The 13,814-nt window shown below is 45.6% G+C and overlaps 1 protein-coding gene across 5 annotated transcripts in view; it reads left to right on the top strand.

Annotated features, from left to right (window-relative positions):
• The window catches only part of ASAP1 (ArfGAP with SH3 domain, ankyrin repeat and PH domain 1), a 347,294-nt gene that overhangs the window by 240,980 nt on the left and 92,500 nt on the right, over nt 1–13,814 (top strand). For all 5 annotated transcript variants that reach the window (XM_047842304.1, XM_047842303.1, XM_047842305.1 and 2 more), the window contains 4 exons: nt 5,898–5,972; nt 6,420–6,469; nt 11,817–11,946; nt 13,193–13,278. In XM_047842304.1, the coding sequence (XP_047698260.1) occupies nt 5,898–5,972; nt 6,420–6,469; nt 11,817–11,946; nt 13,193–13,278 (341 nt within the window). The remainder of the gene's footprint in view (nt 1–5,897; nt 5,973–6,419; nt 6,470–11,816; nt 11,947–13,192; nt 13,279–13,814) is intronic.

Raw genomic sequence — 13,814 nt, 5'->3', positions numbered from 1 at the left:
CTTGGCTAAGTGTGTGCCGCCTGTTGATCTTGATCGTGTGAGTGCTGGGCACTCCAGCAGCTGTGAAGTGTAAGCTGTTACAAATGCCTGAGCAGTGGGTGAGGTGGGAACATTAAGTCTCATCTGCGTGGGAATTGTAAGTGCCCTCAAAGCAGTATTCTTTGTTTCCCCTTAAAGCATATGCAACCGAATACAATAAAGCTTAGTTTAGTAGGTCGGTAATGGCTGATAATAATAGTCTGTATGTGTATGCAGTATATTATAATCCTTGAAACATTCTATAATCGGGGGTGCCTGGGTGGCTCAGTCGGTTGGGTGTCTGACTCTTGATTTCGGTTCAGGTCATGATCTCATGGCCCTGGGATCTGTCTGTCTGTCTCTCTCGCTCTCTCCCTCCCAGTCAGTCTCTCTCTCTCTCTCTCTCTCTCTCTCTCTCTCTCTCTCTCTCTCAAATAACTTTTTAAAAAAGCACATTATGATAACCTACAAGAAGATAATGCTGTAAATAGTTCACTGACTTGGGAGTTAGCCCTGGCTTGTGGTTTGGCCCGTCCACTTGGCTGAGTGTGTTTGAACACGTTAATACCACCTTGAGGGCTCTCGGGAGCAGCCAGCGGAGCAGCCGGATAAAGCAGGCAGCCCTGTGGCCTGCTACCCAGTGGGAGCTCCGCTGGCATCCGTTCTCCCTGATCCTGTCGCACCAGCCTTGGCTAGTGGAGGAAGGTGCCAGGACACCCATTTTAAAATCAGAAAACCGAGTCGGTCAGGTTAACGGTTTGCCCAAAGTCCCCAGGCCAATAGTAACAAGTGGCCACATTCTGGCCTTCTCAGCTCCTGCTGAGAACTCTTTCCAGTGTATCTTAACACCCTGGAAACTGCCTGACCACAACCGGGCACCGCCATGAGGGTGCATAAGTACGCCATGAAGGAGTTAACACACTAAACTGAATATCTAATTTATTCCAGGGAATCGAAGACTTAACTGCTGGGAGCTGGCTCATTATTTTAATTGGATTTTCCAATGTGTTGAGCAAGTCAGCAGATTTGCATTAGCCTTACTTTCTGTCTGTAGAGGGGAAGGAGAGAGAACCGGTGGGCAGTAAGGTAGGAACGTCAGGATTAACGCAGGATGACAAAGCAAGCAAATTATGTCCCCGTTCATTGATAACGGTGCCGTGTGCATGTGGGGGCCGTGGGGGCAGGGCACCACGTGTAGAGCCGTGCTGCGCTCCCACTGCGACGCTGCTGAGTCACTGTCCCCCACGCCTGTGCTCCCGCAGGGTGACCCCCGGGTCGCAGGCCCCCAGGCGAGCCAGAAACCACAGTGCAGCGTGGCCACCGGCAGCTGCCTGCTGGCTCCAGCTTTGGGACCTGGTCGGTTAGTGGACAAAACAGATGAGATGCTTCGCCCTTAATTAAGAGGCATACCTTCTAGAGAAGAAAGACAGGTGATGAATCATAAAGAATGAGATCATGTCGTTTTGTGGTAAAACTAAAGGGGTTTAGAGAAAAATCACAGCGGGTACAAAGAGGAAAGCCGTCCCGAAGTCCTCTCTAACGGGAGCTGTTTGTCTCATGTCTGGTAGCGTCTGAGCTAGTTGTAAGGAATAGGTGGTTATTGTGATCAAAACCAATATTAATTACAGTCTGTTTGCTTAAATCACTTTTGCATAATGAAAGGATAGACGTCAGCCTCCTCCTGTCTTTATTCCAGGTTTCTCGTTGGCCTTGATATACGTATATGCTCGCAGAGGAAATTTCCACTTTGTGAGGAAGCAGTTTGTTTGGAAAGCAGACACATTTACCGCACCCAGACACCACTCCTGAAATGCTTTCTAATGTGTTTGCTTAATAAAATGGAAAAAGAGGTGCTCTTAGAAACATATCCTTCATCGTCCTGTTATCTTGGCTTGTGTAAAGAACTTACGTTAATTCAACTTTATCATTAAAGGGAAGGAAATAGGTTGGAAGTTGAGTAAATGGAAATGGAATCAATAGAATTTTAGTAAAATTAATGGGAAATAATAGATTTGAAAGGCTTTCAAAAAATCCACTGAGGATAATGAAGGTGATACAGGAAGTCTTTCTACTCGTTTTTTTGTTTTTTTTTTATGTTGGCCCCCTCGTGGTTGCCCTGGAGGTGCTTTTGTATTCGTTTGCAAGCTTTGCTTAGGCTGTGAGAAGGATTCCTGAAAGAACTGGAAAGTGAAAAAGCAGGAAAGTCACAGAACCCTACAACATGAGGTCATGTAATCCATCGCTGTCGCGGTACCTTCCAGTGTCGGAGAAAATAGGCCTTCTCTTCATTGAGATCTGCAGCAAAGGAAATTTTGGCCTCTTGATAAATATTTCTCAAAAGTTTCCTTTTCTCGAGAGTAGTCTGTTTTCTCTTTGACATCTCTCTGCATCTTCATGATGACAGAGTTGCTATTCGCTCTTTCCTTAAAACCATTGCCTTTGCCAGTTCTTGCAAATTAACCGACTTTTTCCTGGGAAGTAAGGTGGGGAAAGATTTTTTTCCTGGGGCCTTTTGCTAGGCTCATCCTGGGAAGATTCTGAATTCATAAATACACAATGTTTGGCCTTCTCTGTTTCTTATCAGCCCCCAAGAGTATGTGTGTGGATAACCACAAAGAAATTCTTAATTCTTGGGGTTTTCCATCAGTGCCACTGCAGCCCCCCCCTCCCACCACCCCCCAACCCCGACGACAGCACTGAAAGGTTACAGTGTGTGTCTATTGTGTGGTCTGTACATGGCTTTTGAGGGACTTTTCCTTCCGCGCAACCCCCACATTCAGTACTAACCACAGTTTCATAATTTTTTCATTCTTATTTTGTAATGTAGCCCTCAGACCAAAATGGCATAACAATTTTTTTTCCTGCTTCATTTCACAAAGGATTTGAGGCATTGGTGAAAAGCCTGATTCTAGGACGAAGTTAAAAATGGTTTATAATCACTGTCATTTCATTGTTTGTTTAGAATATTTTAAAGTTTTATGTATTTAAGCAATCTCTACATCCCATCTGGGGCTAGAAGTTACAACTTCTAGAGGTTGTGTGCTCCCCAACACAGGTCCAGAGTTGTGTGCTCCCCAACCGAGCCAGCCAGGCGCCCCTGTTCTTTTTATACAGAACTTTGTATGCTGTGAATGCTGTTTATACTTTGCTTTTGTCATGTAACAATTTATCTTGGAGCCGTTTCCAGAGTTACACATAAAGAACTTTCTCAGTTTTATGGCTACGGTTTAGAACTTCCGTAGTTTATTTATCTCATCCCTTATTGACAAGTCCTAAGCTTCCCGTCAGAATAAATCCTGTAGAGAGGAACCTTGTGCTCACATGATTCTCTATTTCCTGTATTCTACAAGTATTTATTGAGCACCTACTCTGTGCCAGGCGGTGTTCCAAAATGTTGAAAATAGGGCCATGAACATGCAGACCCTACCCTTAGAGAGTTTGCATTCAAACTGAGGGTACAGCAAACAGATGAGGAAACAGATACGTGCATGGTGAGGGATGGTGAATGTTTTGAAGAAGATTAAGGATTTCTACGAATCGAGGAGAGGTAGGCACTGGCCTGGCGAGTGGAGGGCTGGTTGGCCCCTGCCTCGCTTACCACCATCCACACAAACCTCCGAGGCCCGAGGGAGAGCAGGATGCAGGAGGCTTATGTTTCAGGAAGGAGCTTCATCTGTGGCTGAGAGTGAGTCCTGTTCATCTTTATTTTCCCCATCTCATACCCACAGCCGGTGTTTTTCAACGTTATTATTACCTGAAAACTGCACCACCCCATCCCAAGGAGTCTTTTTAAAGATATTTGGGGGGGGGGGGGTCACCTGGGTGGCTCACAATTTTGGCTCAGGTCATGATCTCACAGTTTGTGGGTTCGAGCCCTGCATTGGGCTCTGCATTGACAGTGCAGAGCCTACTTGGGATTCTCTCTCCCTCTCTCTCTGTCCCTCCCCTACAAGTAGCTAAATAAACACTTAGAAAGAAAGAGAGAAAGAGAAAGCAAGGAAGGGAGGGAAGGAGGGAGGAAGTTAGAAAGTTTAAACTAAACTTTGAAGTTTTAATGCCACAGATATACTCTATATCAAGTTTATATACTCTGGCCCTTTGGAAAGCCACAGCCATTGTAATAGCTAAGATGTTTTTCACCCCACTCCCCAGGAACCAATGCCCTTGACCTTACAGAACACAGACTCCGAATCCGTGGCTCTCTCGCTGTTGGCGCCTGCCAGCCAGGCTATCTCTCTGTGGGTGGGGGAGCGGGGGGTAGCGAGATTGCACAGATAGAATCGTCTCGGTATTCGGAATCTCTTTGTCTTTGAAAGAAGAGAGAGTTGGTTGTTTTTGATCCAAGCCCTCTGGTGATGTGCCTGGACAACTTCTCTTGCGTGGAAACTGGAAGCCGGGGGGCAGAGGTGGAATGGTGAGCCACAGGGAGCCCAGGATGAGAGCGGTGGGCAGGAGCTGGCAGAAGGTGTCCGTCTGTTCCGTGTGGCCTTATTCTTTAAAAAAAATTTTTTTTAATGTTTATTCATTTTTGAGAGAGAGAGACAGAGCATGAGCGTCAGAGGGGCAGAGAGAGAGGGAGACACAGAATGTGAAGCAGGCTCCAGGCTCTGAGCTGTCAGCACAGAGCCAGACGCGGGGCTGGAACTCACAAGCCGTGAGATCATGACCAGAGCTGAAGTCGGATGCTCAACCGACTGAGCCACCCAGGCGCCCCATATTGCCTTACTCTTATTTCTTCTCTAACGTCCCTTTGGATTTTGAAAACAGATATGTATTCACTTGCTGAGTGTGTGGGAGCAAGCTAGCACTGTGAGGTGTATTAACCCCTTCACTGCAGCTGTCTGCGGCAGGTTGTCGCGTCCCCCAGTTATCTAGGGGGCGCCCAGGGTCCCGCACCAAGCCTGCAGGTGTCCACGTGGGTCCTTCTCGCTCCACTCTCTCCCTCCGCCTCTGTACGGCACTTGCAGTCCCGCGATGTGGCAGAGTGGGTTTGCTACGGCGACCACCTCTGTCCCTGGGGTGTGAGCTCGCTCGAGGCAGGAACAGTGTTTTATTCACCTCCACCTGGCCAGCCGCTAGCGTGGTGGGTGTCACAGAACAAGGACATGGTAAGTGATTGATGGAAGGGTGACTGGCTGGCTGCAGTGACAGATGAGAACACTCTTGCACGGGAGTGAAATTATTTCCTGAGTGAGGGAGCCCACCGACCTCGCCGGCTATGACCTGGTTCGGCAGGTCCCTGTAGTGTTGGTTCCACACGACTAGACCCGGTTTCCCCACAGTGCTACGGGTCCGTGTCATTCACTGTTCCCGGTCCTTGTTCGGCCCACTCTTTCCCTGCTTGCCTTTCCCTCCCTTGGTTTCCCTGCCCCGCTGTCTCCAGCTGGGTGCCAGCTCCGTCTCCCTCTCCTCTGTAGACCCCTTTTTGTTCCAACTTAAAATCAAGGAGACTCAGGCCACTGCCTCAGAACAGTGAGAAACCCACACTTGTATCTTGTGTTTCTAATGGATCTGGGCACAGAGAGGACACAGTGAGTGGGACAGTCGTGGTCCCTGCCCTCACTGAGCTTACGTTCTGGTGGGGGACAGAGTGCACGTATAAACACACCGGGTCATTTCAGATAGTGACAAATGGCCGAAGAAGCGTACGAAAAGGAGTAATAGAAGCCAGTTGTGTGGCTCCCACCTGCTGTGGGGGGTGGGGGGGTGCTGGTCTTGCCGCCTAACCTCGGGGCGGTGCACAGGGTCAGCAAGATGGTGCGTGAAAGCCCTTACGCAGAGTCTGGTGTGTGCAAAGTGTCCAGTCCACAGTAGCTGATTTTGTTATTCTGCATGCACTCCCTTTTTTAACCATCTTCCGTGTTTGCTTTACTTTCCAGCTCCAGGGTCTGAGCCACAATGTGATCTTCACCTTGGACTCCTTGTTGAAAGGAGACCTGAAGGGAGTCAAAGGAGTAAGTGTTCAGAAATTTGATTTTCACTTTAACTGGAAAGGATTGATTTTTACCCCCCTCTTTAAAGATCATAGCGTTACTTGCATTTGAAGGGCACTCTGAACATTTCTAGCATAAAAACTACTTGGAAAATGATCATTGGAAAAGATGTGCCGCTTCACACAGTGTTACTGACTGAGGAATAAGATGAGGCCCTTTCCGGATTATCGGTGAGAGCCCACGGGGCTGCGGGGAGTCTGTGCTGAGCGCAGGCATCGCAGCGAAGGCCGCCCTTCCCGCTCGCTCAGGCTCCTCGTCTATGACACACGCTGTGACGTGCGCGAGGGTGTGTCCGGTTTCACGCGTCCTTGAAAGGAAAGCATTTTTGCTGCCGTGTTATTTCCGCACCGTTTACTTGCCTTTGAGCAAAAGTGAATCCAGTCTCAAGTTCGTTTTCTCTTTCCTAAGGATCTCAAGAAGCCGTTTGACAAAGCTTGGAAAGACTATGAGACAAAGTTGTAAGTCATTTTTGTTTGTTTTTTATAGTTGTTCATTTCTTAAGAAAAAGTTAACTAGAAGAAGGACGGAGCTCTTACCTGATCTCTTTCGGACAAGAACTCGTTGAGTACCTCCTTGTAGAGGCTAAGAGCCCGGGTGTGCTGACCTGACCGGAGGTGTTTATTCTCCTCCTCCTCGTCATAGGAGGAGGGAGGTGCGCTGTTAACTCCCAAAAATTTGTGAGCCCATGGCTGCTGATGCTGACTATCAAGTTGTCCATCTGACCGTTGCAGCTTTTCTTTAATTACAGCTAGCATATAACTGTAGGCTGTTTACATTCCTGCATAGCAATTAGGAAATGATAAAAATTCATAGCTAGCGTTTGTGACCTCCTTCTGCCCGCCGGGGCCTGTGTGCCGTGTTCTACCTGCGTGACCCCCACACCGTGACCTCACCGTCTGGTTGTGGATTGGGGAACTGAAGCCTGGAGAGACTGAAGGGATTACAGGAGGTCATGGAGCTGGGCGGTGCCACGCTGCCTTCCCCAGGGTCTGTGTGGCCCCTGAGCCGGAGCAACACGTCACGGGCACGGCAGGCCCGCCTGGCAGGCTGTTGCAGGGACTGTGGAAATAACGCACACGAAATGCACGGTGTGGGCCTGGCTCAGCTTCCTGCCGTACGAGTCAGACCACCTTCCCTCGTTATTGCTACTCGAAGACATTTGTGTTACCGGGAGGTGTGGTGGGAGGAGAAGTATATTTAAAAGCACTTAATAAAAAAGGTTGGCTATAAACTCGGATAGCTGTCACCGTGAGAGAATAAAAGCATTTCTGGAGACAGCAGTAACAGCAGAATGAAAACACCAACAAAAGAAAAACAAATTCGGGGTTAAATTTGTTTTTTGCCAGACGACTTCTACAAATGCTTATGTAATAAATGCACTGTTGGAGACTTGCTGCCTTAGGAATGCTTTTATGCATTGATGGTTATAAATGCAGCTGAGAACAAAAGGGCTCTTAAAATGGTCAGTGATGGAGTGAACAGTATAGGCCGTCCTGTCTTTCTGTATGAAAACAGATCATCAGTGCTCACTCTTGTGAGCTAAGTGCTGCCCTGCCCAGAGGCAGCTTCACGCCCCGGGCTTGGAATAGAACTAAGTACATACAAAAGGGGCTGGAGTCCACAGAAGGGAGAAAAAACAAAACAAAACACCTTTGCTCTACACTTGTGGAATAGATCTCTTTTGTAGGACATGGGAATAAAACAAGGTACAGTATGTGCTTTGTCAGCTGAAATCCTACCAGTGTTGGGTAGTGGAACTGTATTTTTGGTATTTTATAAAAATACAGTTGGCACAAGACCTGGTGGTCAGTATTATGAATGTCCTGGAGCAGAAGCCATTCTAGAACGATCTAGGTGCCCTTCCTGGCGCTTTGCTCAACTGTATTCAGACTTGTCTGGTTGCTCACTAGTCTGTATTGTCCTCTGACATCTGACCCCGGTGAGTGCAGTGACCATATCGTCCTCGCGTTTGGTGTTAATCTCCCCGTGCCTACCCCTAGCAGAACCTTGGGCACATAGCTCGTGCATAGGGAATAGTTGCTGCAGGAATGAAAGAATTATCCAGACCTGGAAATGTGTGTCAGGATTCATCATTTAAGTGGGTCCTGATTTTAGGATTTCACCAAAAGATTGTTGTTTTATTTTTCTTTTTTAATAAACCTCTGTCGGGGCACCTGGGTGGCTCAGTCGGTTGAGCGTCCGACTTCGGCTCAGGTCGTGATCTCGCAGTTTGCGAGTTCGAGCCCCGCATCGGGCTCTGTGCTGACAGCTCAGAGCCTGGAGCCTGCTTCGGATTCTGTGTCTCCCTCTCTCGCTGCCCCTCCCCTGACTCACACTCTGTCTCTGTCTCCCTCTCAAAAATAAATAAACATTAAGAAATAAATTAATAAAAATTAAAAAATAAATAAATAAACCTCTATCAACAAATGATTTTCCTAAGATATGCTTCTTCCTCACGATGTATAGTGGTATAAGAAGAAAAAGAAACCCAAATGTTTCATTATTTGATGTGATAGGGCTCATTTGATTATGAATTACAGAAAACAAAACAACATACAAAAAAAAAAAGAAAATTTATTAGCTTTGATAACCAGGAGGCTGGGCTGTGGTCTTCCATTTAGAACCCGGGAGGCAGTGAGGCATAATAGTTTAGACCACACACTGGGGAGTCAGAAACCATGGGAGAATCTCAGTGGTGCCACTTACCGGCTTTGTGACTTTGAGCCAAGATACTTAACTTTGATGATCCTCACCTGTAAAACCATAGAAGCGTTAACCACTTCTCAAGGCTTCTGTGAAGACAAGATAATATGTTGAAGTAATTGCCTGTTGACAGACATACAGTTAGCCAGTCAGTTGTTTCTAGCAAGTTTTTTAAACCATCAAATAATACTTGGTCAAAATAACACCCATACATAAAAGAAAGCATTAAATAGTGCTTGCAACGGTTAAGACGGACTCTGCATAGAATAGAAACTCCAATAATAATGGCTTCGACAAGAGTCTATCCGAGTAGAGCGTCTAGGGCAGACCAGGCACCGTTCACAGCATTTCTGTGTCACAGCACTGTAAGAATGTCCGTGCTGCCTTCCCAAGTCTGTGCTGCACCTGATAATGAGGATTCTTTTCCTAACAAGGAATGGGAGGAGGGGATCTTACGTAGGCAACGGACGTGCTTTCGTGGAAAGACACAGCGGTCCTCAGCCCCACCCCTCCTGTCCTCTGAGTCCCTCTCCTGTTCCCTGGCTGGTTCGTCTCTGTTCCTCTGTGTTCTCTTGCTGTTTCCTCCTGGTGCACCTGCTGTGCAGCCACAGCAGATGAGGGCTCAGCTCCCTCGCACAACCACCCCCCCGTGGCTTTCCCACCCCCATCCCTGTTCATCCAGTGTGGTTAATACAACAGTTTATGGATAAACCAGTTGTCAGTGTGAACAACTTCTGTGACTGTAAATATTCAGTGCCCATCAAATGGTGTTATAATGGACTTTCCGTTCTCATCGTTCCATTTTCTGATTTCCCTTAGTGAAATAATTGCCTCATTTCATCTGCCTCCTACTGCTGGAAACGTTTGTGATCTTTTGTTATCTGTTAGAACTGATGACCAACACCTTCGAATGTTTCTGTTTAAAACAAAATAATAGTGTTTCTGTTTAGAACATACACTATGTATGTTGTAACAACGATTATAGATCTGTTATCGTTAGGTTCTCTGGCAGTCCCGTCTGTTCTGTCCTGGAGATTCCCTCCAGAGCCCTTGCGCTCAGCAGCACAGCTGCCGTCCTGGGCTGCCCCTTCGTGGTAGCTCTCCTCCTTCCTCCTTCCTGGCATGGGCCCATATTTGGCTGGCACACCACTTCCACTCGTTTCCAGGGAACGGCTCTCAAGGAGGGAAAATTCTCAGATTTTTCCATGTCCAGAAATATCTTCATTCTGCATCACACAGAATGAGAGTTGGGCTGAATATAAACCCTCTCATTTTATAATCATATTTGCTCCCATTTCTTTGTGTGGGGTTTGGGGAAGGGGTTCATTTATTTCCAGTTAGAAAATGTGAAAGTCTTTTTTTTTTTTTTTTTTTAATGTTCTACGAAGTTTCTTCATTGACCTTCTCTTTGCAGTTTTTAGCTCTGTAGTTCCTAAAATGTTCCTTATCATTCCTCCCATCTGGTTTCTTTTCTGTTTATTCTCCTAAAAGGCTTCGCCATATAATGTTGGATTCTCTAGGTTGTTCTTATAATTTTTCTCTCTTTTCTGTTCTATTTGTCTATGTTCTGTTTTAAATTATTTTCAACCTTTTATTCTCACTGTTTCAGTCGACTTTTTTAAACCTTTTTTTTTCAAGTTTTTAAAGAGCATGAGTGGGGGAGGGGCGGAGAGAGGGGGAGACACAGAATCCGAGGCGGGCTCCAGGCTCTGAGCTGTCAGCACAGAGCCCGACGTGGGGCTTGAACTCATGGACCGTGAGATCATGACCTGAGCTGAAGTCGGATGCCACCCAGGCATCCCACAGTCATCTTTTTTTTTTTAATGTTTTATTTATTTTTGAGAGAGAGAGCAGGTGATGGGGCAGAAAGAGAGAGAGACAGAGGATCCAAAGCAGGCTCTGACCCAAAGTGGGCCTTGCACTGACCGCAGATGCAGGGCTCGAACTCACAAACTATGAGATCATGACCCGAGCCCAAGTCTGACACTTAGCCAACTGAGCCATCCAGGCACCCCTCAGTTGACTTTTTTAATTTGGCTATCATATTTTAAATTTCCAAAGCCCTTTCTCTAAGTTCATTGGGAGTTTTTGGTGGCCTTTGTATAGTTTCTTCTTCTTGTTTCATAGATACACTATTTTGCCTTTCTGAGGATTTGATTATATTTTATAAAGTAGTTTCTCTCTTACTGCCCCTGGTTCTCTCACCACCGCGTACCCACTCCCTGACTTGTTATTTTGAACCCCTGCTTTCAATTTGGAGCCTTTCCTCAGTTACCTTATCATCTTTCACCACCCATTCATATTTCAGAGTAAAGCACCCAAGAGTTGATAGAAGGCTCCTGTACCTCAACAGGGCTTGTCAAGAATGCAGTGAGCTGCCTCCTTGGGTTTTAGGTGTTAGGATGTCAAGACAGCTTTTTTTTCAGGAGCCTTCTAAATGTCAACGTCAGAACTGTGTCTTCTGGTACCATTCGGCTCCCTGAGCCCCGTGTCCAGTGATGTATATGATGGCAGTCTGGAAGCAACAAAGGCCAGAGAGGGATTCCAAATTGTAGATTAGGACCTCTCCCATCCTTATTTTGTACAGGCCACTGCCAGATGATGGAATGATTAAAGTGTGTTATGGGGATATGGAAATGGCCCAGGTTTAGAAGAATATTGGAAATTACCTTTGACTACTTTTTGTGCATGCCCACCATGCGCTTTGATTGTCCTGAAATAATTCTCAGACTCTTAATCTGTTGGCAATCAGGATACACCTGAGGTCTCCAACTTTCTGATACTTTTTCATCGATGAGTAAAGTACTTTACCCAAGAGAAAAATCAACTGTCAGAATTTTTTCATGCAGACCAAAATGTGAGAGAATGTATAAGAATTCATCCATGTGTAAGATCAGACTTAAAAGGCAAGGTTTCCTAGGTGAAAATTTATACGATGTGTGTTCTCTTTGAATGTTACTTTCCATCACCGTTACCGACTTAAGAGTTCCTGCTGCTTAACCTTTAGTAAGAAACAATCAGTGACTCTCGTTAAAGGGAAGACAAAAAGGAAAGACAGGAATGTTTGTTTTTGTTTTTAAAAGATGGCATCTTTAATTACAGTACAAAAATTGAGAAGGAGAAGAGAGAGCACGCAAAGCAGCATGGAATGATCCGCACGGAGATCACGGGAGCCGAGATCGCAGAAGAAATGGAGAAGGAGAGACGCCTCTTCCAGCTCCAAATGTGCGAAGTAAGAACAGCTTTCTCGAGCATTTGCCTGGCGTTTGGTTAACTGTGATCTTTCCTGCTACTCAGCAGTTTTTCTGCTTAAATGCAGGCTGTTTGGTTATTAGAGGAGGGGACTGTTTCTTAAGGGTTCTCATCTCCGTTTTTCTCCAAGCCTTTTGGGATCCGCCATTTCACTGTTGTCTCATATTTTGAGCCTTGGTCCTGTGGGGCTGTTTATGCCAAAACAGGATTCTTTGGTGAGAACTTTAATGTTGCTTGTGAGTGAGTGTGGAAAAAAACATCTGGTGAGGAGTAACACTGGTGAACATGAAGTCTTACTGATCCAGGTTAAGAGCATGCGTCTTTTTTAACCATGTGTCCAGTTGGAATGAAAGCTGAAATAAAGTAGTTATGAAGAAAGTCTGAGTTCATGAAAGAAATGTAATAAAAGCATGTTCCCTTAAACTTTGAGCAGTGGTTCTCAAACTGGGTTCCCAGCGAGCGCTGGTCCAACTTGACCTGGCGTCCTGCCATTCTGACGCTAACGTGTAACAGTTCCTTTATCAGTTTTCCAAAAATACTAAAACGGATAGAATTTTCTCAATTTTAAGTGTTTCTTTTTTTTTTTAAGAAAATAGTCTTTTTTTCCTCCTCTTCAACCTTTTAGTTTCTTGAACCTGTCTGCTCGTAAGCACTTCTTTATAATAAAACAAGTAAAAAAAAGCAAACAATATCAACAGAAAGTCTTGGATACTGGTAAAAATCAGAGCTAGTAGTGTTCATTAACTGCTTGATTAATAACAGGTTATTGTAACGTTAATTTTTCTTATTCTTTCATTCTTGAGTACCAGAAACTCTTCCTAAAAGTTTCAGTACCTCACCGCATATTCCATAAAGAGAGTGCAATTTTACTGATTTTCTGCCAAGAACGACCTGTCTTTCAGGTTTTGATCATGTGAACTCTAAGTTTGAGATCCACTGCACCAGGGGGATATAATCAAACATTCTAGAATGTTTTGCTGTGTTTGATTTCTGCTTGTATAGTAAACTAATCTGGAGTGTTTGTAAACCATTAACACTCTAATCAGGTCGTTTGTACACTCGTGACTGTGCCTGATCGTCATTCCCCAAATGAAACTCCCCCTGTCTGAAGGCAGCCAAGGTTCAGTAACTTGTGCAGATTCATGATCGGTATTCTGCTCCCCAGACCCAGGACTGGGAAACCCTGTCTGTAACAGTCAACATACAATTCTGTTTTATTTCCACAGTATCTCATTAAAGTTAATGAAATCAAGACCAAAAAGGGTGTGGACCTGCTGCAGAATCTTATAAAGTATTACCACGCTCAGTGCAAGTAAGTGGAACACGGCAGTCGTGATTGTTAGCCCCAGGAAGGACCCCCTTTACTTCTTTGCCTTTCTTATGTTCCTCTCTTTCTGCTTTTCATTTGGTCGCTGTATGTATCCATATAACCTTCCACAGCCACATGGTAGGAACTCGTATGATCTTTCCATCTTCGTTGTTTTCTGTAAATCAGTAACTCCTATCAGTGCAACTGTTTGGTTACTCAAAAATGCTGTCTTACTTACAAATCCTAACATTGGCCCTGCTCTGGCCACAGATCTGTACATCCCTGTCACTGCAGAGGCCTTCTCGGTGACCCCCTCCCGCTCCTCCCGTACTTGGCGTCTTACCTATTACTGGCTCATTTGTACCACATATACCTACTTGGATTTTTTTTTCATCATCCGAATTAGACGAAATTAAATACCTTGGACATTAAGAATACTTTGCCTCTATGGGGCACCTGGGTGGCTCGGTCAGTTAAGCATCCAACTTCGGCCCAGGTCATGATCTCACGGTCCATGAGTTCGAGCCCCGCATCGGGCT

Source organism: Prionailurus viverrinus, chromosome F2 (assembly GCF_022837055.1).
Source record: "Prionailurus viverrinus isolate Anna chromosome F2, UM_Priviv_1.0, whole genome shotgun sequence".
Lineage (NCBI taxonomy): Eukaryota > Metazoa > Chordata > Mammalia > Carnivora > Felidae > Prionailurus > Prionailurus viverrinus.
The sequence above is the reverse complement of the archived record's forward strand: the minus strand, read 5'-3'. Positions and strand labels throughout refer to the sequence as shown.